This window comes from Curcuma longa, chromosome 4 (genome assembly GCF_044706935.1).
Source record: "Curcuma longa cultivar G26 ecotype Majalengka, Jawa Barat chromosome 4, ITB_CL_G26_1.1, whole genome shotgun sequence".
Classification (NCBI taxonomy): Eukaryota; Viridiplantae; Streptophyta; class Magnoliopsida; order Zingiberales; family Zingiberaceae; genus Curcuma; species Curcuma longa.
Window position 1 is genome coordinate 4,974,010 of NC_133864.1, and position 22,155 is coordinate 4,996,164.

At 33.7% G+C, this 22,155-nt stretch overlaps 2 protein-coding genes across 2 annotated transcripts; both read right to left on the reverse strand.

Annotated features, from left to right (window-relative positions):
• Window positions 1–902: 902 nt before the first annotated feature.
• LOC141828199 (DNA-directed RNA polymerase III subunit 1-like) lies at window positions 903–4,369 on the reverse strand. The gene is made up of 7 exons (XM_074715574.1): window positions 4,085–4,369; window positions 3,667–3,796; window positions 2,829–3,005; window positions 2,416–2,596; window positions 1,862–1,955; window positions 1,235–1,289; window positions 903–1,133 (listed from the first exon to the last, which is right to left on the reverse strand). Exons 1-7 carry the CDS (start codon window positions 4,156–4,158, stop codon window positions 1,050–1,052), a joined length of 795 nt encoding a protein of 264 aa, XP_074571675.1. The 5' UTR covers window positions 4,159–4,369; the 3' UTR covers window positions 903–1,049.
• A 1,558-nt stretch (window positions 4,370–5,927) lies between these two features.
• Window positions 5,928–21,671, reverse strand: LOC141826625 (uncharacterized). Its single transcript, XM_074713887.1, has 24 exons — window positions 21,294–21,671; window positions 21,068–21,139; window positions 20,659–20,702; window positions 20,472–20,583; window positions 20,158–20,229; window positions 19,557–19,619; window positions 18,748–18,825; window positions 18,582–18,674; window positions 18,375–18,494; window positions 17,734–17,817; window positions 17,355–17,570; window positions 17,218–17,265; window positions 15,833–16,087; window positions 15,106–15,209; window positions 14,590–14,834; window positions 13,347–13,415; window positions 13,210–13,274; window positions 11,713–11,882; window positions 11,533–11,611; window positions 9,276–9,531; window positions 7,108–7,153; window positions 6,585–6,693; window positions 6,347–6,409; window positions 5,928–6,245 (listed from the first exon to the last, which is right to left on the reverse strand). The coding sequence occupies exons 1-24, from the start codon at window positions 21,648–21,650 to the stop codon at window positions 6,165–6,167; spliced, it is 2,901 nt and encodes a 966-aa protein (XP_074569988.1). The 5' UTR covers window positions 21,651–21,671; the 3' UTR covers window positions 5,928–6,164.
• Window positions 21,672–22,155: the final 484 nt, after the last annotated feature.

Below are 22,155 nucleotides of genomic sequence, written 5' to 3' on the forward strand. Positions count from 1 at the left end.
AAAATTCTTCAAAGCCTTCAAAAAAAACCTTTAAATGATATTTTTTAAGCTTAAGATTGGGTCGTTATCAGTTCAATGATAATAAATGTAGATATTTGAATGTGCTTTGATTTGATTTGATAAATTATATGTCTCGTAATTCAACCCAAGATAAAAATTATAACCTCTCAAAGCTTATCTAATATTTATAATTATAATAGCAACTATTTTATAACTCCTATAACACATCCTTGATTCAAGATTTATATAAAAAAATATGAGAGAGAGATAATAATAAAAATAAGATAGTAAAGAGATAATTAAGTGATTATACATTGAAAAACACTTTTTTGATAAAAAATCAAAATAGAGATTCCCAAAATAAAAAGCACCCTTTTAATTTTTACCCAATTTATTTTAGTATTTATATTATATAATTGTTATAACTAACGTTAATTAATTTCAGTATATATATAGCTTAATTAATATTTTTTAAACATTAATTTTAGTATTTATTTCAATTCACTATTATGATAACATTAATCGAATGCTTATATATATTTATTTACTATTAATATTTTAGCATTTTATGTAATTATTGGTCAATCTTCATAAAAATGTTTTGACCAAAATACCAAAATAAGTGATTAGAGCTTTGACAAAAAAAAAAAAACTCCATAATAATGTTTAAACATTTGAACCATCAAAATATACATAGCATTAAAAAACACTAAATGATCTATTTAAGGTAAGACAATCTTACAAATACACTTGTTTTTCTTAAGAATTCAATAATAATTATTATTATTATCTCAAAATTAGTGGATTTTAAGCTTCAAAATTAGTTAGAACAAGAGAATGAACAACTACAATTACTTCCCTTAACCATATTGCTCATTGTAGGTTACTGACAAATAAACCCCTAATATAACACATTTCACACATTCACGACAAAACATTCACATCATAATCCCAAACATCGACACTGAGAGATTGATCTCAAATGACCAGGACAAATATATATTGAGAAATCTGATAACACTACCGACACACATTTTTGCACCCGGGATTTAGTTACATCTCCAATAGCAAAAGTTAGGAACCACCCCGCGAAAATATTCTTGAGGACGGATAGATGGTTGTTCCACCAGTGCCTGAGAAAAGAACCAAAAGAAGATCAGTGCCAATTGCCAAACATTAATGCAACATTTTCATTGTCATGGACATTTTTTCGTTCTCAGATTCGATACATCACCTGATGAACATCCTTGTCTCCAATTGAAAATCCACGGTTGCATAGCCACCTGGCACTGAATGCAACAATATAGATAGTTGAACAAAATGAGTAAAACAAAGTATCAAAGCCATTAGAATTAGAGTTAGGAAGTTCAATTTCGATAAGGAATCAGTCAGAAGTATTGCACACGGTATAGTATGACACGACAAAACTAAATATGTTTAGAATGAAACTTATTTCCTCAGAGAGAAGATTGATGCAGCTTAATTTGACCACACATTCAGCAAACTACAAATTACTTGAGGATCGTTGGGATCTCTATAATACCATTATTAGTTAGGATTGTTGGGATCTCTATGTGTATCAATTCCCGATCGCAAAGAAATTAACAATGGCAACATTAGAATTTACCATTTTAATGGTCCACGAGAGAGAGAGAGAGTTATATATAGCATTGAAGCCTATTACAATTGTGAGGTTGTGAGAAACTAGATGCAATAATAAGAATATTAGTTTACAGAAGATGTGAGTTGATTTTCTCCCAATGATTCCATTTTATTTATTGCAACATTATCCCCCAAAAATTGTAGTTAGATGGGAAAAGAGAGCGTATAACTTGAATGACACAAGGGAAAATAATATTACCTCAACTTAGCTAGCCGATTCTTACAACTTGCAGCAGCATGAGAACTATGATCTCTTAGGAGAACAGAGAATAGGCCATCCTTGTTACCATTGCCTTGAAAAAAGAACATAAGCTTTGTCATATAGAAGTTGGAAGACAGTTCGATCATAATACATAAACTTTGTAAAGCAGCCAAGGTAGCTATTTCTTTAATAACAAATATTCCACTAATGAAAGTTGTATCGATAATATAATCCTAGAAAGAACTAGAATTGACTCTTGCTTCATGCCAACCCTTTTGCAGACCTAACCACACAATGCATTAGGGCTTAGTCTAGACACTACACTTAGCAACACATGATGGATTAGAGTAGGAGTAGCTTCAGAGAATATGAGAAAGAAGAATAAGTTCTGTTCAATTATGAGTATATTTGGTTTCTTTGACTGGATTCTTACGAGATTATTGAAAACACAAAAGTGCTAGATAAGTCAAACTAAGAACTGGATCCTTGTCAACAATAAAAGAGTACCATAAATCATTTCTCCTTAAAAGAGGAAGTTTAATGTTGCTCACCTAGAGTAACCTTCCCTAGTTGCCCACTTATAAGCTCACTGTTACGAAAATATACATATCCATCGCTGGGACACATGGTCTCATATTTTGTATATATTTTCTCTTTGACTATAAGATTAACATGTTCATTTGGACGCACAAGAACACTGAAAAGTTGCTTCCCAGTCCATAGTTCAACAGGCTGCAAAGGACAAAGAAATATGTTAACAAGATAAAATTAAATGGAAAAGCTAGGCCAAAGCAATCAATTTGGAACATGTAATCCCTATGTTTGAACGAGAAGGGGAAAAGAATGAAGTTTGAATGAGAAAGCACTATGTTTCCAACCGAGGTCGAGAAAATGAATTTTAGAGACAGTCATAGTGAAGTAGTTGTTGTTGCATCCTAAACTAGGGGTTAAGCAAGAATCTTGCCTTCATAATGGCTGGTACAGGCAAATCAACATGATCCATAGCATCATCCATGTAGCAGCACATTAGAGAGAATGCAGCTCGATCAAAGAAGGTATCTTTCCGCGTAATCAAAAATGAAGCTAGGGTGGAAGCGACTAATGTCTCCGGATTCTTTTGAGTGCACAAGTTATTTTGGACCTGTGAAGCAGCATGACATAACTTCAACAACATTCTTTAAAAAAGAAATGGATTTCTAACTAGAATGCACATCAACAAAAATAAAAATATCAGTAAGGCAATGAACATAACCACACCAGGTACACAACATCTCAATATCACCAATGTGCAACATGTTCTTCTAAAACTAAGGTTTGAAAGAATAGAATAATTCACATGTCTCACTCATCAAGCTATCTTCAATCAGCATTAACTCTTACCAGCATTGCAATTGGCTTAATAATCATACCAGTGAATAGAAGTACAAAAAAAAATGAAAAAGAAAAATCGGACATGTGATAATTTTACAGTGAGAAATAGTTGTGCCACTAGTACACAACACACTTCATTATCTCAGGAAAATGGCTTAGGATGCATTTGCTTCATGAATTTTCTCTTTTAATTTACCTCTTCCATAAAAAGAGAATATGGAAATGAAAAAGAAAATTAAAAGAAAACTGTCATGGAATGTAGCACAAACTCTAGCATTGTTTAGGGCACACTAAAAAGTCAGAATGATTTAGCAATTCAACATGCTTAACAATGATAATAAAAAAAAATGGGAATGCAAATGCACTCCACATAAAGAACATTGTAGAACTAAAAAGATCAAACAACCTGCTTTTCAGGAGAAAAAGCATACCATGCGAAGATCAAGTAGCCCATTCTGAACAGGCCTCAAATCGGCACCATAGTTTCTATTATTCGAACCCTGCACTTCCGCTGAATTCCTTTTCTCCTCGCCAAAGAACGCGCTAAACCTAATTCTCTTTCTGCGCAGATCAAAAGAAATAGTTAAGGCCACCCAGTTCAGAGCAAAAATAAATTTTTCGATGAACTGAAACTATGCCCTAAAATCATACATTGGCCGAGGGCAGCTCACATCCTCAATGCAAGGGTCTTCTGTGCACTGTCGCTTCTCTTCCCTCAGCGCTATCGCAGGGGAAAGAGGGCCGCAACAAATTCTCTTTCTGCGCAAATCAAAAGAAACAGTTAAGACCACCCAGTTCAGAGCAAAAGTAAATTTTTCGATGAACTGAAACTATGCCCTAAAATCATACATTGGCCGAGGGCAGAGCCCATCCTCAATGCAAGGTTCTTCTGTGCACTGTCGCTTCTCTTCCCTCCGCGCCATCACAGGGGAAAAGGCCGAACAATTTCTCTGAATTATAATAGTTTAGGGTTCTTTCTTCGTGTAGCGTTGGAAGTAGGTTCTTTCTTCAACGCGGCTTCGTGTAGCGTCGGAAGTACGTTCCCTGCTGAAATCGCCGGACCAATCCTTCCCGCGGCTCAACTGGCAGCCTCAGCTAAATCAGCCCGAGTCGCCTGTTCGCCGGCGTTAAAGTTGAGCGGCGAAGTCAAGAGAGAGGCGGTTAATTGGCTTTTTTGCGTTACATAATCATCCTTTATATAGACATATAAATAGGACGAGCAAATATTCTGTTACACCGAATAAATCTACCTCATCGAACAAAAATTCGATTAGATTATTTTAAAATTTTAATTATTTAAAAAAAATTAATTAATTCAGTTAATTCTATTCAATTTCGATTTTAAAATTTTTATTCAATTAAATTAAATAAATCAAATTAATTAAAATAAAAAATAATTTATAAATTCTTAAATAAATTTATAAATCCTTAACTAATTTATAAAAAAATTTAATTATTTCGATTAATTCGATCAAAAACTAAATTAATTGATATTTTATCAATTTAATTTATTCAATTTTTATTTAAAAATTTCGATCGATTTAGTTAGTTTAAAAAAATTCAATTCGGTTCGATTTTGATTAATTCGATTCGATTCAATTTTAACCGAATACTTACCTTAAATATACAAATTAACAGATATCTAACGATTTATTTTAATTGAAAATTAATAATAAATATAAATGATTTATTCCGAAGATAAAGATATTTACAATAAAATATTTTTTATTTGGAAAAAAATCTATGTTTTATAATTTTACCATAAAATATCCTTTTCTCTTGTTTATCAAAATTTAATTAATTATGGAAAACTAATAATTTTTTAATTAAATAAGATGGCAACTAATTATATTTTAAATAAAACTCAGTCGAAAAGTTAGAAATAGAAATAATAATACATAAAAATTCTCAATAATAATAAGTATTGAAAATATTAACTATATCTAACTTTTGCTATCAATATATCGAATATTTATAAATTAAATCATTACACTCCAAACAAAAAAAATAGTTATATCCAAAAATTAGAGTCTTTACCAAAATAAACCATTAAAATATTCATAGCATTAAAAAATCCAAAGATATATTTAAGAGGAAAATTTTATATATATATATATATATATATATATATATTTGACAAATAAAAAAAATATTTTTTCCCCAAATTAGATGTCCCATTTTACTTTTAATCATGTAAATATTATAACAATTCTAATTTTATAACTACTATAACATAAATTCATATTTATATTACAATAATTATAAAATTACAACGGCTAAAATAATTATAACAACACTAGACTCATAATTATTACAATATAAATTTAAATTAAATTATAATAATTATAATTTTATAATTACTATAACAATTATAACAACTATGATTCATAAACTATTATAATGTAAATAAAAATTCATGTTATAACAACTACAAAATCGTAATTATTATAACATACATTTCTCTTATTCTTGTTCATATTATAACAACTACTATAATGCAGTCAACCGATTCAAAAATAAATAAAAAATAATAACATTAAATAATAATTATACGCAACTAAATAACGAATCAAGACATCTTTTTTATAAAAAAAATCAAAATAAAACGCCCTTGATGATTTAATAAAAACTTCTTAATTTTTTTTTTCTCAAGAACTCAAATGATAATATAATTTTCTCAAAAGGTAAATTTTGACCATCAAAGCAGTTTATTATTTATTGTAGCTTTTTGACAAATCAACCCCTAACATTATACATTTTACACATTCCATAGGAAACAACAAACATTTGCATCCAGATTGCAAAATGGCATGTAAATGCAATATCAAACAATAAATACAACACTGACACCAAGAAATTGACCCATAACGAGCTTGACAAATTGAGAAATTTGATAACAATGCTGGAACACATTTGGGCGCGGAGGGATTTAGTAAGATCTCTCAAGAGCAAAGTTAAGAACGGTGCGAAAAAATTCTCGAGGATGGATAGGTGGTTGCTCTGACAGTGCCTGAGAATAGAACCAAAAGAAGATCAATGCCAATTGCCAAATGGTAATGCAACATTTGCAATGTCATGAACATTTTGTAATTCTCAGATTCAATCCCTTACCTGATGAATCAAGACAGTAGATGGAGTCATCCCTGGCACGGTGTTCACCTCTATCACCATGACCTGTCAACAGAATGATTAGGTAGGCATTGGAACGACAAACATACATGCGAAGCTCAAAAAGAACGAAAAACAGAATACTGTTCCGTTTAGTTTCAGTGAGGTAAATGGTAGGGTGTATCAGTCCAAATGATGAGCTTTAAAGCAAACAGATTGGTGTAAAAACAAGAAGATTTACCTCCCCAGTGTGAACATTAACAAAGGCATCGATACGTGAAAATCCTTCCAAATCTAGAGTATTTGCTATTATTTCAACTCGCCGTTTGCATGCTTCCAAGGCTTCTTCACTGTCAAAATTTGCCAAACATTGAAGGTAAGAAGACCCTCAAGAACATTTTGTCTCATTATATAGAAAATGCATGAGTTTATGTTAAGTAGGTATAGCTAGTGATATTAAGATCTTTTTTAGATCACTTTTAATTTTGATTGTGTAAACTAAAGTTTGTGTCTGACAGTACAACCGGGTCTAACACCTTGACTGGTCATAATCCAATCGGATATCAACAGGGGATAGAGACTTTGAACCATGCTCCATAGAACCATTTTATTTTTTTTCATCCGATTTCTCAATTATCATATAGATCTAAATTGTCAATCGAAGGGACTAGAAATTTCATGTTTTATTACCAATTGTGTTAAATCGTGTCAATGTTTGGAAAAGAAAATTTATAAGCAACTAAAAACAAGAGTTTCAGATGAACCTGATTATTGTTGCAGGAGGTGGTGTCAAGTTGATGCCAGTACCACCTGCAAAATAAATGCATAGTCTAACGATCCATTGTTGACAAAAACATACCCTTGGAGCATATTATAAAATAGCATGTTTGAGATGCACACTATTTGACCACTTTATAACCCAACAAATTAAAGTATATACTGAGGACCAAATAATAGAAATAAATGATATTGTAGAAATGGTGATGCCTTTCAAGCTAAGAGATGCCCCTTTTGCTTTGTTTTGACTTAAATTACTAAGACCATAAAATTTTCTTTTAGCCAAAAGCACACAAAGCAATCACAAAAGACTAAAAGCCCTCCATTTTAGCTGTCTACTCTTTAAATCATTAAAAGATAAATATCTCCTTGTTTGATAATAGATCTAAGATATCTAAATCTCTTGCACCAGTTTCCTATCAATTTGTCTAAGATATTGCCTTTCTTTTCTCATTATTAAAATTATATGTTACCTCTATATTTAGTTTTAATTAACTTAAAATTTTATGTTTCTTTATGATACCTGAAAATAGAAAATTGGAAAGTTTGATTTAAATTTATTGAATATCATTTGCAAATATCATATATGAAAATCATGGCATAGGTGGTCATGTTCGACTAGCATGTTTTGATATGTTTAGCAAAGAAATTTAAGTTAGGTATTTGCTTATGTTACTCTTTTGTGCGTGGAGTTTACAGGGACTTGGTAACATGCACATGAAGTTCGTGACACTTGTGAGTTGTGATGTTGACTTAGTGCAGCCAAGATGGTTCAGCTCAAGGCTCAAGTGATCCATTGGAGTATGGAAAAGGGTGATAGGAGACATCCAAGGGACCACAGAACAAAGAGATTAGAGTTGTTACGACAATTTTGACAGAAGTTGCAACAGGTGAACTTCATAGGTGAAGTGAAGAATGACATAAAGCAAGTCATGGGCTTTGGTGCATCCAAGGGATTGAAGGACCTAGCGGAAGATGGGCTCTTGGATGACATAAAACTTATACAACCGGAAGACTTTGTGCTGTAAGAAATTGTGTGGCTTCTAATTATGGGTTTATGATTACAGGTTAGACAAGCTTGATTGAGAGCCTTCGACGAGGGAACATGAATTCCTAGTTGTAGTCTAAGCATAAGCTCGATCTCGAAGGACTGTAATGGTTTATAAGGTGTAAGTTAAGTAAAATCAGAGATCCAATTCACTTATGTTTGTTTCAATCGACCGGGATGCTTAGTTGATTGTCTGAGTTGACTCATGTGACTGTTAAACAAGATAAACTTATTATATCTGCTAGTCGAATCGACTATATAGGTATCAACCGACTCATCATAGTTGAGATAATTGAATCATGGTGGAGTTTGACTAAAAATAAAAGTTGTTGGCAAATAAGCTCGTTGAGGAATAACGTTATCTTATTTGAATAAGAGTCGAGTCAACTGATTCCAACCAAAAGCTATCCGAATGAGCTATCTTACCTATGCCTCAATGCTCTCTCATTACTATCAAGCCAATCAAGACGGTCCACAATTGCAACATAGTATCCATTCTATAGATGGACCAAGAAAAGTTACTGAAAACATGTTTAATAATACAATCCATGTCCAACATCCCTACCCTAACTAGACTGCACAAAATTGATTTGTGAGAAATGCTTACTTTACCCAAGTTAGTCAAGATGAGAGTACTGAGATGGAATGTGCACGATTCCTATGAGAAACAAAGTAAAATATCTTTACTCATGGGGTCTGACCCTAATAAATGATCAAATAAGAAAACAGGTTAAATGGTATGAACATGCACAATAAAAGCTCGAGCTTCAATTAAAGTTAAAGAAGTGAGTAGAGGATCGCCAAAAGATAACTTTCCTTTTGAAAGTGATTGCAATACTGATTTACTGACAATATTGCATTACATAGTGCTTGACAATGAGATTAGATGCACATAACTGACTCCAAACAGTTGGGACTATGGAGATTTTGTTGTTGTAAACTTGAAATACACATCCCTTATGATTGTCCATTTTTATGTAGGATACGTAGAAGATGATACAATTATTAACAACCTGATGATTATTAATCTGACAGAAATAACAACAAATTCAAGTAAAAATCACATTTATCTTCAAGGTCAAAATATCACCAAATGAGAAACAGTACCTTGAAATTTCTCTTCAAGAGATAAAATGTCACCAGTTTCTTTGACAGTAATACTTGGACTAAGAGAGTGCATTTCACCACGTGTTCCCATAACACCCACTGTCACTTCGATCCATCCAGTCCGTTCTTCCCATAGTAGGTGACGAGCATTATTATCCGCTGATTTTGATGAAACAATTATTTCATCTGTTTCAATAAAAGGCTCAAAAACTAATGATTGAGGAGGAGGGTTTGGCATTTCAATTACGCCATGCGCCTAAAAGAGAAAACATTATTGTTTTTTAGAAATCACAATTTGATTGCATAGGGAGTCAAAAATAGTTATCAGTTGGCATTACCAATCTACAAGATGTTTATTAATGAAGAATTGGAAACAGATAAATACAGTTATATCACATGATACTAGCAATTCATAAAATATGTTTCTTAACTAAAGAAGTGCAACAGTTTAAAAGTATGGCTTGTAGACATGATTCCATTGTTCCAGAATAGGTGAAAAAAGATATAACTAAGAAATTATTGAGTCACCAATAAGACAGCACAAAACTTTTGTGAGATATTCCATATTTCCTTTAAAATGCCCAATTTTCATTACGCAATACTGTAGAGGTTTGAAAGTTTACATACTAAAATTTTATCTCTATAAAAACAAATGCTTGATATCCCTTAGTTTATAGTGTCTGAATATGGCATCGCCAGTTTATAGCATGCAGCTATATATGTTTGGCAAAGAAAGCATAGTTTAGTTACAAATATGAGGCATGACAAATAAGTTTAAAGTAGTTTTCATTTTTATCAACATAAGTAGAAAAAAACAGCAATTGTGTTAGTCCCAACTATTTGAGGCAATTTGAGATTAACAGATAGAATATGAAATTAAGTATCACAATAGTTAATAATTTAGGACGGGATACTAAGTAGTAGGAAAACCAAAAAAAATTATGCCATGTACCTCGTGAATGCACATTGCAGGATCAGGAATAAGATCATAATTCTCAGGACCAAAAATACATATATAAGGATTTCTAGTACAAAAACCATAAAAGATAGCGACAAGAACAAAACAACTAGGACATGCCCAATGCCTTTTGCCAACGTAAAAGAGTCATTGATAAGCATAACCTTTGTAGGCAAGCTGAGTGGTGTGAGGCTAGAGAAGAATTCAATCTTACTAGACGTGTACAAAAGCACATGAATCAAGAATCCAAGTAGACGATCCAGTGGGATATGTGGGGAAGAATTAATTCTATGGATCACAACAGTATGTGACTCATATGTTGCATCTGCTGCTACCTAGATACAAGGAAGACGAGCTGACGAGGATACTCCTGAGTAGAAACTGTGATGATAAGTCAGGACAAGAGGGGATGTGATTAAACGAACTCTTCCTGAAGGGCTGCGGGATAAGAGCAGTTGAATAAGCTATATGAGTTATAAGGGAATATAGAGAAAGTTGCTTCCATAGATCTGTAGTTATGCAGACAAGCGCAGAACGAAATGCCCAGAGATAGAATAGAAGACTAGGCTGCAACACACAGATGGGCTTGTGTGAGGCAGAGATGTGCAACTGGAGAGACAATCGGCCAAAGAGACATGCAAGGACATGCTGTTGTAGATATGTTGTTAGTGAAGAAAGCTTGCATTAAGACTCATCCAAAAAGCTCGTGTCATTTAAGCTAACATGCACAAAAAGCAAGGTTGTGGAAGGATGAGCCATGAGGATGAGTGGCACGAGGTTGCAATGCATCCAACAGTGTTCAGTGAGCGAGAAACTTGCCAATACAGAGGCTCCACAGAAAAAAAAAACCCATGGACAAGAAGCCAATCATGTATGAGAAAAGGTATCACTACAACAGTGGCTTTCTCTGAAACCGTGATGTAGTAGATAAATTATTAGGATTACCCAGGTAACCTCCTCTACCACCATGCATTATTCATGAATGAAATCTTAAAATATACACCCTACATTTATGGTATTTATACATAGGTCCCTAACAACCCTAACACTTACAAATATAGCACAGATGTATGAATTATGTATTTGTCCAACTTTCCAGTTATATGAACATGCAAAACCGTAGTTACAAAGCATAGATAATTTAGTATTATGGTAAACCAAAAATAATGTCAACCTAAAGGGCATTAAACATTCCAAAGTTCATATTTTATTGTAAAAACAAATTTTTTTAAAATCATAAACTTCCATCAGTTATTAGCAAGTAACTCAATAACAGAAATTATGGTAGTTATTCTTGACCTTTGACAGACTATTAGCTGGAAGCCGTGGCAGGGAGTTTTGCAATGCATTTACATAGACTTTAAGATCTTCTTTGGAGCTGAAAAATATTATTTGATCATCAAAAAGCAGAAACGACTGTGAAGTTAACATATTACCATCAAATTTTTAAGAGAAAGGCCTGCAAGATGGCATATATACCGTAATCTAGCAACTCCAGTTGAGCATCCATCACGAGCTGGTTTGATGCACAACGATTCTGATTGAAGTTTAACTGTCAGATCTTGCCAGGTATCAGTTAAATTAGAATTTAATAATTCCTCTGTGCTCCTAACATCTTTGGCTATGGTAAGAACTCCCAAATTTGTCAACTGTACATTACAAAAACAAGAAAAAAATAGAATGATGAGATTTCAGTCTCACAATTAGCTAAATTGAGCTGTGCATTGAAACCAAACTATAAATGAACATGATTTCAAAAACATACATAAGGCTTAGAAGCCAGGACATAGAGTTTGACAACCATTGTCAGTTCATTTTGACAGAAAATTGCTGGAAAAATGATGCACCAAGTGTGATATGACAATTTTTCCTTTGAATGACTTGGAACATTGATTTTGAGCATCATCTAATACTTCTACGTTGCTATTCAAATCAAGATGTTATCAATGTGATTAAGCTTGTTTACATATTTGTTGTATGCAAAGCATGGGTTATCAAGCTTCGAAGTTATAATTTATAAGGTTTGATGATGTTTCATATGAAGGCCAAATAGCACATTTCTCATTGTATTAAGGCATCAACAAGAAATTGTTGACGCCCTCCTTAATGTTACCCAGTGAACTAATTAATCTCCTTTCAAGTTTGCCTCCTCCAAGCTGATTTTGACTTATATCTCTCATGTCATCCATCTTAGGATTATTTTTCTTTACAAGATTGCTTTTGTTTATCACCAAATCATGTATTTTCCCAACTACTTCCAACTGGAAAGTACAGGGAAAAGTGTCTTAACTTCATGTATGACAGGAATTGTTTTATTGTTTTTATCATAAGATGAGATTTGTAAAAATGTTCATTCAGTCCAACTTGACTACGCAGTCTTTCCAGTTGAAAAGCTCAGCACAAGGTTTTCTCCTCTTGTAGATGAGGAAAACAAAAGATATATTCTGTAACGTGCAAAGTAATGGCACAATGAAAGATTATTACCCATGAAATTTGGAATTTATCGTGTCTATATTAATCTGATATAAGGTTGAGTGTAAGGGGATGGCTTCCTTTATTCAACTCTCATTAAATCAGTATAATTAGCCAAACTGAATTTTACATTGCCTAACAAGTCAAGAATTGATTGATTAAACGACAAAAGTAATGGCACAATGAAAGATTAACAGCTACGAAATTTGGAACTTTCTGTATCTTTATTGAAAAGCTATGAGTTTAGATACAAGGATATTTTCCTTTATGAAGCCCCAGTTGGATTTTTGGAGCAATATCACTAGCCAAGCTAGAAGTTCTGTTGTCAGCAAAATCTAACAGGTTTTGTTGACTGTGTCAACAATTCCAGATTTCAGAACCTCAAGATAATAGCAAATCACTGTCAAAATATTGTTTGCAACAAATTGAAGTTCAGAAGTGAGGGAATAAAAGTTTTTTAAAACCAAAAGACAATGTGTGCCACAAAATTAGACAGTATCATACATGACTAAGAGAAACAGATGTTTGCACTTTATCCATACAAACTTTGGAAGCAGATGGTCCAGGGCCTGCACGATTTAAAAGCCCAGCTAAATGCCAAGAATAATGGTACAGCATTAGAACTGACAGAAATTTAATACCTGTATAGGGAACTCCTGCAGACTCTAACAAAGATTGGAGAGTACCATCTTCACCAATTCCACCATGTACTGTTCAGAAAAGCTGATTATGGTCAAAGGCTAAAGCTAAAAAATCAATTTAAACAACCAAAAAAACCACGAATCTTAATCCCATGTTTGTTAATAAGATTAACACTTGGAATTTCAAGTTAAATGAAACAGTAGCACTTGATAGAAAATAGAGACAGAGAAAAGATACTTGAGAAAGATTAAAAACAATCAGGTTCTTGAAGATCTTTTAGACTAGTAAACTAAATGCTTCCCACATGGGAATGGGACAAAGAAAGAGGAGTTATGGTTACAATGACAAATCTGTATTGCAGAATCACGAGTATTAGTCAATGACCATTTACGATTTAACTCATCTAACCAGGGTAATATCAAGGAGGAAAGGAATAAAAAGTGCCTCATGATGACTGGAAAAAATGGATAAATTTCTATTCTTCAAAATGACTTTGTTAAATCATTTTCAAGCAGCAGTTCATGTTGAGATGGAAACTTAATTAAGAACAACTTGATAGAAGATGTGTCAATCATAATACTTTCAGTGGCTTTTGTATTTAACTAGGTGTTCAAAATTCCAAAATTAAAATTCAATGGTCTATCAAATTAGTTTATACGGCTACTGTAAATACATCAAGGAACCTTGATATTTGATAGCATTTATAAATATGAATTGCCAACGATAGGATTCAGTTTCGTGAGTTACGGTAGCCTTTTTTTTGTACCAACAATTTCATAGAATAAAGATAAGCTAAGAAAATATTCACCCAAAAAACTCAAATTTAGTAATTCTTTTGCAAGAAAGTTTCAATTAAAATGATTGAACACCAACAAGAATTATTTGTGCTGAATTGAAAATGCAGCCTGACAAACCTCAGTTGTCAAATTTAAAAATAATAGACAGAAAACTATCCTCATCACAGCAATTTGAAGGATTAATGTGTATTCATTTTATTATTGCTAATCATATAAGATTATCCAAAGCCATCTTTGATAAACCAACACAAAAAATGTATCACTACAGTAGTATCTAAATGCACAAAGTCAATTGTCCTTGTAAGCTTTTCAAGTATAGTAAACACTACCAAAGAGATCTAAACTGTTTATAAATGCATTAATGAATCACGTATCCAACATGTCATACAGCGATACTTATTTATCTAGAATTAGTATTACTGCATATGTGTGGTTAAGATCAGACCTGCAATAAAAACTATTGCCTGAGCTTCCTTAGCATGCTGGATCCAGTTTTCCAGTGTATAATTCGTAGGAAGTTCTTCAATGATGTCAAAACCCGTAAACCAGTCATGTTTACTAAGTGCTTCTGTTAGTTCACTCATAGCATTGTTGCGTAAATGAGAAGTCAATGAAGCCCTATCAGGTTCAATCGCTTCAATGCATGCTGCCAGAACTTCTTCTGTGGTATGGCGTAGGACAAGAGAATAACTGTTCAAGAACATAGGTTTTATTTAATTAGAAAATATATATATATATATATATATATATATATAAATACTGGTAAATTGTTACCTGACCAAGTATATGATGTCAGTTATGTGAAAAAGGAAGGAAAACAATTTTAGGTGCAATTCCAACATATAGATCTGAGTATATTCCCGTTTTTTTTCTTTTTTTTTGGAAAAGAAGCAAATTATAAGAAAAGTTATCAGAGCAAGGTGAAGAACACAGGAGATGAGCTGAAAGAAAAGAAGCTTACGGCAAAGTCCAAACAGTTCTATAGTTCTCACGTTGATTTACATCCCCATGCTGGGCAGATGCATAACCTCGTGCAGGTGCTAGCAGGCAAGGAATCACATCAAGCTGACCAAAAAGAAAATTATCATGCTAGCTCAATAACGAAACTTGACATAGCAGGGGGAAAATGATAAATGCTTATGCTATATCCAAGAACAAAATTATGTAACCATTTTTTTCCCTATAAAACCTAAGCACCAAGTCATGCTAACAACTTCCCTACAAATTATCTGCCTTCTTGAGGGACTGAACGCTCTTTCTCATCTCCCCTGGTACATAGGCCTGGCTATATTACCATCTATGTACATGATTTTATCTAAATACACAAGGGTTGGTAAATTGCCAATCCATTCTTTAAAATAAATTCTCTGGAAAATGGTCGACAATGAATATAGGTACGTAAATGCATCCATGAACCAAACATAGCATAGGATACAGAAAATGGGCATCCACACAGGAAATATATTTAGTCAAAGGGACTAGAATGATAGAGGCAATTAAGTGAGTAGATACATCTATTTGGATACCACATAGGTAGTCCAAGTAAAATACAATATGTTATGGTACGGTCAAAATTGTGATCCATGGCACTCATTGGAACAGTTAGTTTACTAAAATAGTAAAATACTGCAAAAAAAGATAATTCAATAGGCTAGCAGGTGTCAAATAGCAGTAAGTTAGGAATTTACATCATCATAACCTTGCAAGTTGAGCCAAACATTTGTTCCACTCATCAGTGATACTTGACGCTCTGAGGTTTCTCCTCCAAAAAGAACAAAAACCTTCCGACGACCATGGGACTTGGAAGGAATGTTGTGCAAACGAGGAGAATGCAACCTTCTAGCTAAAGTGTTCCATACACTGCTGCGAGATTTGAGAGAAGGAAATCGCGAACAAGCATGCTGAATAACAGTCCGAAGAATATTTGAATGAGAGAACCCAACCTATATAAGTAAAAAAAGGGTCATTGGAAGATAGACCTACAAAACTCATGGTTAAATAATATTGAATTAACACCAGAAGTCTGCATATGAACAGAAGTGCAAAGTTTAAATATTGTTCAATACTAGAGTATTGGTCCCTTTGGAATGGTATAGTTTCAGTACCATGTTGTGCAAACATTAGGCACGCTTTCAAGCATTCGACAATCAACTCAAGTTTTCATTATATAGTCTTATTCTACTTACCTTGTTCACATTTAAATATAGGTCAATAACAATTAGACACTCAATTAATTTAAAATTTTAGAGCAATAAATTATAAAAATATAATAATTATGAAGATTAATAATTATAGTTACTAATATCAAAATTAATAAATTTTCAAAAAAAATGCTAAAATGAATGTTGTGCATTGGATGAGTGCACTAATCCTTGTAATATTTTAGTGAGATTAACCTCATAATTTTTCAAGAACTAAATTGAATAATACTTCAAAAATATTTGATACTGAAATTAGTTAAATATATCTCAGAATCACTAGGAGTTGGAAGTGGAATTGAAAGAAGTATAAGATATTGATATATCTCAATTTCCCCTTCCTTCTTTTTTTTCTAGTATTTGATCTCCTCCCTATGATCAACATACAAAATTAAAGGAAGTCATGAGAAGAGAGTCTTAAATCGACCAATTTCAAATGAAACTAGTCAAGCCAAGGCATGTCTCTATCAGTACCACCAAAACGACACAGACAGGTGACATAGTGACATTTGTTTACCCATGCCAACATAATATCAGTATCAGTCTGTGGCTAGAACGAGATGTCTTGATTGTGCTTACTGACATCGACTGACTTATGGAACCATGAAAAAGTGAAAAGATTCTATCATCTCTTTCTTGATTTTCCTATTTTGCTGTTATAAATTATAATCCATTATTATGCCAACTCTAGTGGTAAGAATACGATTCTGCAGTCGCCATAAGCTCCAGTTTGAGGTTTTTATGTGTACTTCTTTAGGGCCACTTTGATAACATATTTCATTTCCTGCATATAGTCTTCTAGGCATATTTTAAAATTTTGTCAGATTACAGATCTCTGGTTCTTGTATTTACAGGGGGCAAAAGATAGTAAATACCTTTGAGGCTTGCTGAAATAGGAAGCTAGTTTGCTCCATGCCACTTACCTGAATTCAATGAACAACTGTCACTGCCATAGCAAGTAGAAAAATGAAACAAGCGTTGTGAGCTCAGTTACCAAAATATTCTCACATACCAAGTTAATATCAGTGAAAAGGATGGTACCAGATTCAGTTAGTCCAAACTTAATATCCTTTCCCAGAGTTGGAATCAAATTAACATGATTGGGCAAAAACCAACCATCAATTCTGGCAAAGTCACGGAGACCAAAAGATTGAAAGAGCATTGATGCTCCTTGCCTTATGCATTCAATTACGTGGATTGGGAACCGTGGAGGGGTGTAATAAGCAACCTGCACAAGACACAACCTCGTAAGTAATCTTACAAAAATTTTAGAGTGAATTCAATTCAGTGTAAATCAAACCGTTAAGCCAAAAGGAAACAATGTACGAAGAGAGTACAAAACAACATCAACATTAAGAAAAGATAAAATAAAAAAAATGCTGCAAACTTACCTGCTGTGTTGGAAGATACTTCCTCCTGTAATTAAAGATGACATCTTCAGAAGCATCAGGTTTGGCCAAAATTTGAAGATCCACCTAATATTCAATAACAACAATATACATACCATTGTTAGTTAACCTACTCCTTTGGGCAATACCCAATCTAATTTCTAAATATCTCTAATTTAACAAATGGTGTCACCCAAGTTTTAATAGAAAAAAAGGTACAAGATGCCACTTAAGAATCTGGGAGGACTGATAAAGCACGGTCTAGACAGAGTTTCGGAAATCTAAGCAAGCATGTGAAACCTTATTAAGGTAAGTACAAGGATAAGTTAAGGAATTGATATGTTTAGCTTCCCTAGTTAGACAAGTAGATTTGACAATGGATCTCAATGTGACGCATCTCAGTAAAAAAATGTGCAACTCTTCATTACAGGATTTAAATTGTCAGGAACAAACTTTTAATGACAGTAGTAACATCTCCCAAGATTTGTCAAATAGTACTCAATATTCTGGATGTTCTAATTGACAATAAAAAAATTTACATACTCTTGAGAGAAAAATATCAATGTCATTCAGGTTTCTAGGTATCTTAAATAAACGAAATAGCCACAAAGTTTTATCTAAGAAAAGCAAGGGCATTGACTTACTTCGGTTGGAAGTAAAACAATTGGCTTGACATCATTATCCATTCCAACATCAATGACAATTGCTGTAAATTCAATCCCTCCTTCAAGAAAAACTTCAACAAGGACTTTATCATCAATGCCCTGCCACAGATAAACTCAGGTTAAGGAAGGAAATACATATTCTTCATATCATATATTTACTGCAACAGAGAATCAGAAACAAGTCACCTCTTTTATTATGTTAACTGCCTTTTTAATGGCATCATCAATACCATAAGCAACAACAACACCTATGCTTGATCCAGCAAGAGTGGGCTTCACCTAAAACACATGGTGTATAGAAAACTTGTACTGCATGTCTGTACATTCTTGTACAAAAAAATCATTGGCTTACCACAACTTTTCCTTTTTTCTGGTCCAAAAAATTTCTTTCAAACCATTGTACCATTTCATCCCTATTTGGTTGAGTTGCCTAAATTTTGCATATGAAAAAAGAAAACATATTAAGAGAATTCATTCCATTGAAGGAACCTATCATGGAGTCTATCAGAAATAGAAACAGGCTAGAAACTGGGAACTGCATTTACCAATCAAAATGTAGTTAGAGAATCTTAAATAAAAGTTTACAGATGAGATGTACAGCAGCCATTTAACTGGATAATTTATTTAGGGCAAACTTCTAAATGTGAATTCTATAGAACATTGATATAGAATCCCTAAATGTGCATAGTGATAATCTTCATTCATTATGAGAATAAGTTGTGACAACTTTTGTTGTCCAGATTTGGAATGAAATGATACTTTGACAGATTTTTACATGATACTAGTTCCATAGATGATCAGTACGTTATCATCTAATCTATTCTGGTTTGGAGCACCCTAACTTCTTCATTTTCTGTTTGCTCAAAGTCCACCCAAATTTTCTCAGGTAATAAAGGTAGATACTTAACAAAAAATAATAATTTAAAATTGCAAACAGATGCAAAATGTTGATAAGAGAAAATTAGAGCAGAAGGAGATAAAAGGAAAAAAGATCTACTTGGTAGAAAGCATTGGGAGTAAGTCATAACTTGGAGGCATAAAAAAATTAAATAAAAGGCAATAACTCCTTCCATGTATGTTCACAAATTTCAGATAAATTAGATAGCCAAAGCATTCACTCAACCAAAGAATGCTTTTAAAGATGCAGAAATGGTGCCACACCTGAACAAGAAAACTGGGTACTGTAACAAATGCTTGTCTACTAAGCTCCAAGGATGCATTGTACTGCAAAATAATTTGCAAAAGCAATAAAGAAATTGATAAGAAATATTGTCAGAAAAACTTCAGTGAGCTTGAAAGAATGATAAAACCTTATCTGCATCCCGCAATTGTCAGCTTGATAAATGTTTATAGAAAGAAGAATCAAAAGAAAAAACCAAAGGTAAAAGGCCCAAAACTTGAGGCAGCAGAGAGGGCAGCTTGATAACTTCATCATAGGAAAACTTTGTGAGATAGGAAGCAATATCAGCACAATCCAATTAGAAGGCGAGAAGGGGAAGCAGATAATAGGAAAGAGAAGGAAGCATTGAAATTTGAAAGACAAGGAGAAGCAGTAAAATTGGAAAGGGAAACTGAAGCGATGACAACAGAAACATTACAGTTATTGCATAGTAATGTCAAATATCTGTATGATGGATTGGGTTTCACAGTAAAGAGAAGTGGACAAGAAAATCAATAAATATTTGAGCTGGTACTAGTTAATGGTAGCGAATATCACAATCAATCATGAAACATATTCACAACAGCAGTAAAGATGGCTTACCTTGTCAAATGCCTGACGGCATACATGAGAAGTTGTGCCTACGAATGGAACATTAGCTTTCTCCAACAGCTCCTGAACATGCACACATGATGTGAAATCAAACTTAGCTTCAGAACATTAGCCACACATATTTGCATCAAGCAAGTTACAACATTATGGTGGTTCCACAATCAAACATTCTGAATGATTTCATAGTCAATATATTCACGGGAAGTTCAGATGGAATAGACTAAGATTAGTGGCATCTTGAATACTGTTATGTGACAATCTTTTGTGTGAATTATTATCGCGTTCAATTTGTCCATAACACTAACCTGAATACCTCCATCTTCACCAAAACGTCCATGAATTACAGGAAAAACTATATCCACAGAAACAGCAAGATGCTCAACGAAGGCGTGTAAAGAGTGAAAACCTTGTGCAAGGCTGCAAATATTTTGTCAGATAATAGGTCATCCACAAAGGAACTCCAATTCATTGAGCTGCAGTCTAGAAGCTTACCTCTCTAATTTGAAATCAAAGTCTGCAGGAGTATTTGAGTATAACTGTAAGCCCATTGGATAAAGGATTACTATAAATGCTAATGATCTGATATGATATATAGACACAGAAGAGATAAACTCCAGTACTCCACAATAGGAAGCATAACAATATTCAAAACAAAAAGACAGTAGCCACATAATAGCAATCTAGAAACAAAAGTAAAACACAGCTTTTGTCATGTATTGAGATTAGTTGTGAACACCATCTAAACAAACAATTATATATCAGTCAAAAGTCATTAAACCAATGACTATTTAGACCCAAGTTACTAACAAACAAAAATATAGAACAGAAAATTTGTTATTAATGTTATAGTTGGCTCATCAAGTGTCTCAATACCATGAAACTTATAATCCAGGAAACTGACCTGGGCAGGTGAAATGGCATATGCATTGAGATTGCAATCAATATAATAGCAGGAGACATGCAAATCTTCTCCCTGTTACATAATACAGAGAAGGAACACAATGTCAGGAACACAATCGTCTAATCTCTCGTCTGCAAAAAATCATCCCTAGATAGCACAATGCGGGCATAATAAAAATATCCAAACAAAAAACATTCTTTTTCCAATGATCGAGAAAGCAGCAAACCTGTATGTGATCAAGAACCGACCTCGCGGAGTTCAACGAGATGCCACGCTCCGCGGACGGCCCACCACAGATGATCCCAACCCTCAATGGCCTCCCCGGCTCCTCTTCCTCCTCCAGCACTCTACTCCCCTCTTCGACCGCGGAGTAAAGGTTAGACGAGGCTCGAAGCGGTAGCATGGGAACCCCCAGCTTCGCCGCTTTCAAAACCCACGGGGAGCATCCGGCGACAGACGCAGAGCCGTCCGCCGCCCGCGGGATTGAACACTGCTCGCCGAAGCAATGATTCCTGGGACGGCAGCGAAGGGAGAAGGAGACGATCCCGGGAGTGGGGAGGCGATGGCGGAGGAGCGAGGCCATGGAGATCGGAGGACGGAGGATTCCGCAGAGTTCGAAGAGAGTCGGCAATGGAAAAAATAGTGGGGGAAAGAGGAGTGATGAGGACACGCCTTTTGTCGGTAGCGGCGTGGTGATGGACAGCAAGGATTCCGTTTCGATGACGATCGAACGGTCCAAATTGACAACTGAGAGATTCCGATGTGAGATTCCATTGCATATAATCCAAGTAGCAAATAGAATGCGGTGGTTGGAGGTGGAAGTGGGCCACCACCGCCGGGACGGCAATTGTGTAAACATTTTATTAATTTTAGAAGTGTTAATATTTAGTTATATGGTAATTATATTTGGTTAGTTTAAATAGATATTTTTATTTTAAATGTGTGTTAGTATTTTATATATTTATTCAATTGTAGTAATATTTTACTTAATTTAATAGTATATTTTCTTCTAAATTTATAATTGAGTAAAAAACAGTATCCCTTGTTTTTATTAAGCATTCCATTTTTAAAATATATCAAAAAGTACA

Excerpts from the sequence above, each read along its gene's own strand:
- LOC141826625 (XM_074713887.1), bottom strand. The coding sequence starts at position 21,650 with ATGGCCTCGCTCCTCCGCCATCGCCTCCCCACTCCCGGGATCGTCTCC. Across the intron at positions 20,230-20,471 it reads GTGAAGATGGAGGTATTCAG|GAGCTGTTGGAGAAAGCTAA; the intron begins GTTAGTGTTATG and ends GTGCATGTTCAG. Across the intron at positions 18,675-18,747 it reads AGAAAAAAGGAAAAGTTGTG|GTGAAGCCCACTCTTGCTGG; the intron begins GTAAGCCAATGA and ends CATGTGTTTTAG.
- LOC141828199 (XM_074715574.1), bottom strand. The coding sequence starts at position 4,158 with ATGGCGCGGAGGGAAGAGAAGCGACAGTGCACAGAAGAACCTTGCATT. Across the intron at positions 1,956-2,415 it reads ACTAGGGAAGGTTACTCTAG|GCAATGGTAACAAGGATGGC; the intron begins GTGAGCAACATT and ends TCTTTTTTCAAG. Across the intron at positions 1,134-1,234 it reads GAGACAAGGATGTTCATCAG|GCACTGGTGGAACAACCATC; the intron begins GTGATGTATCGA and ends TTCTTTTCTCAG.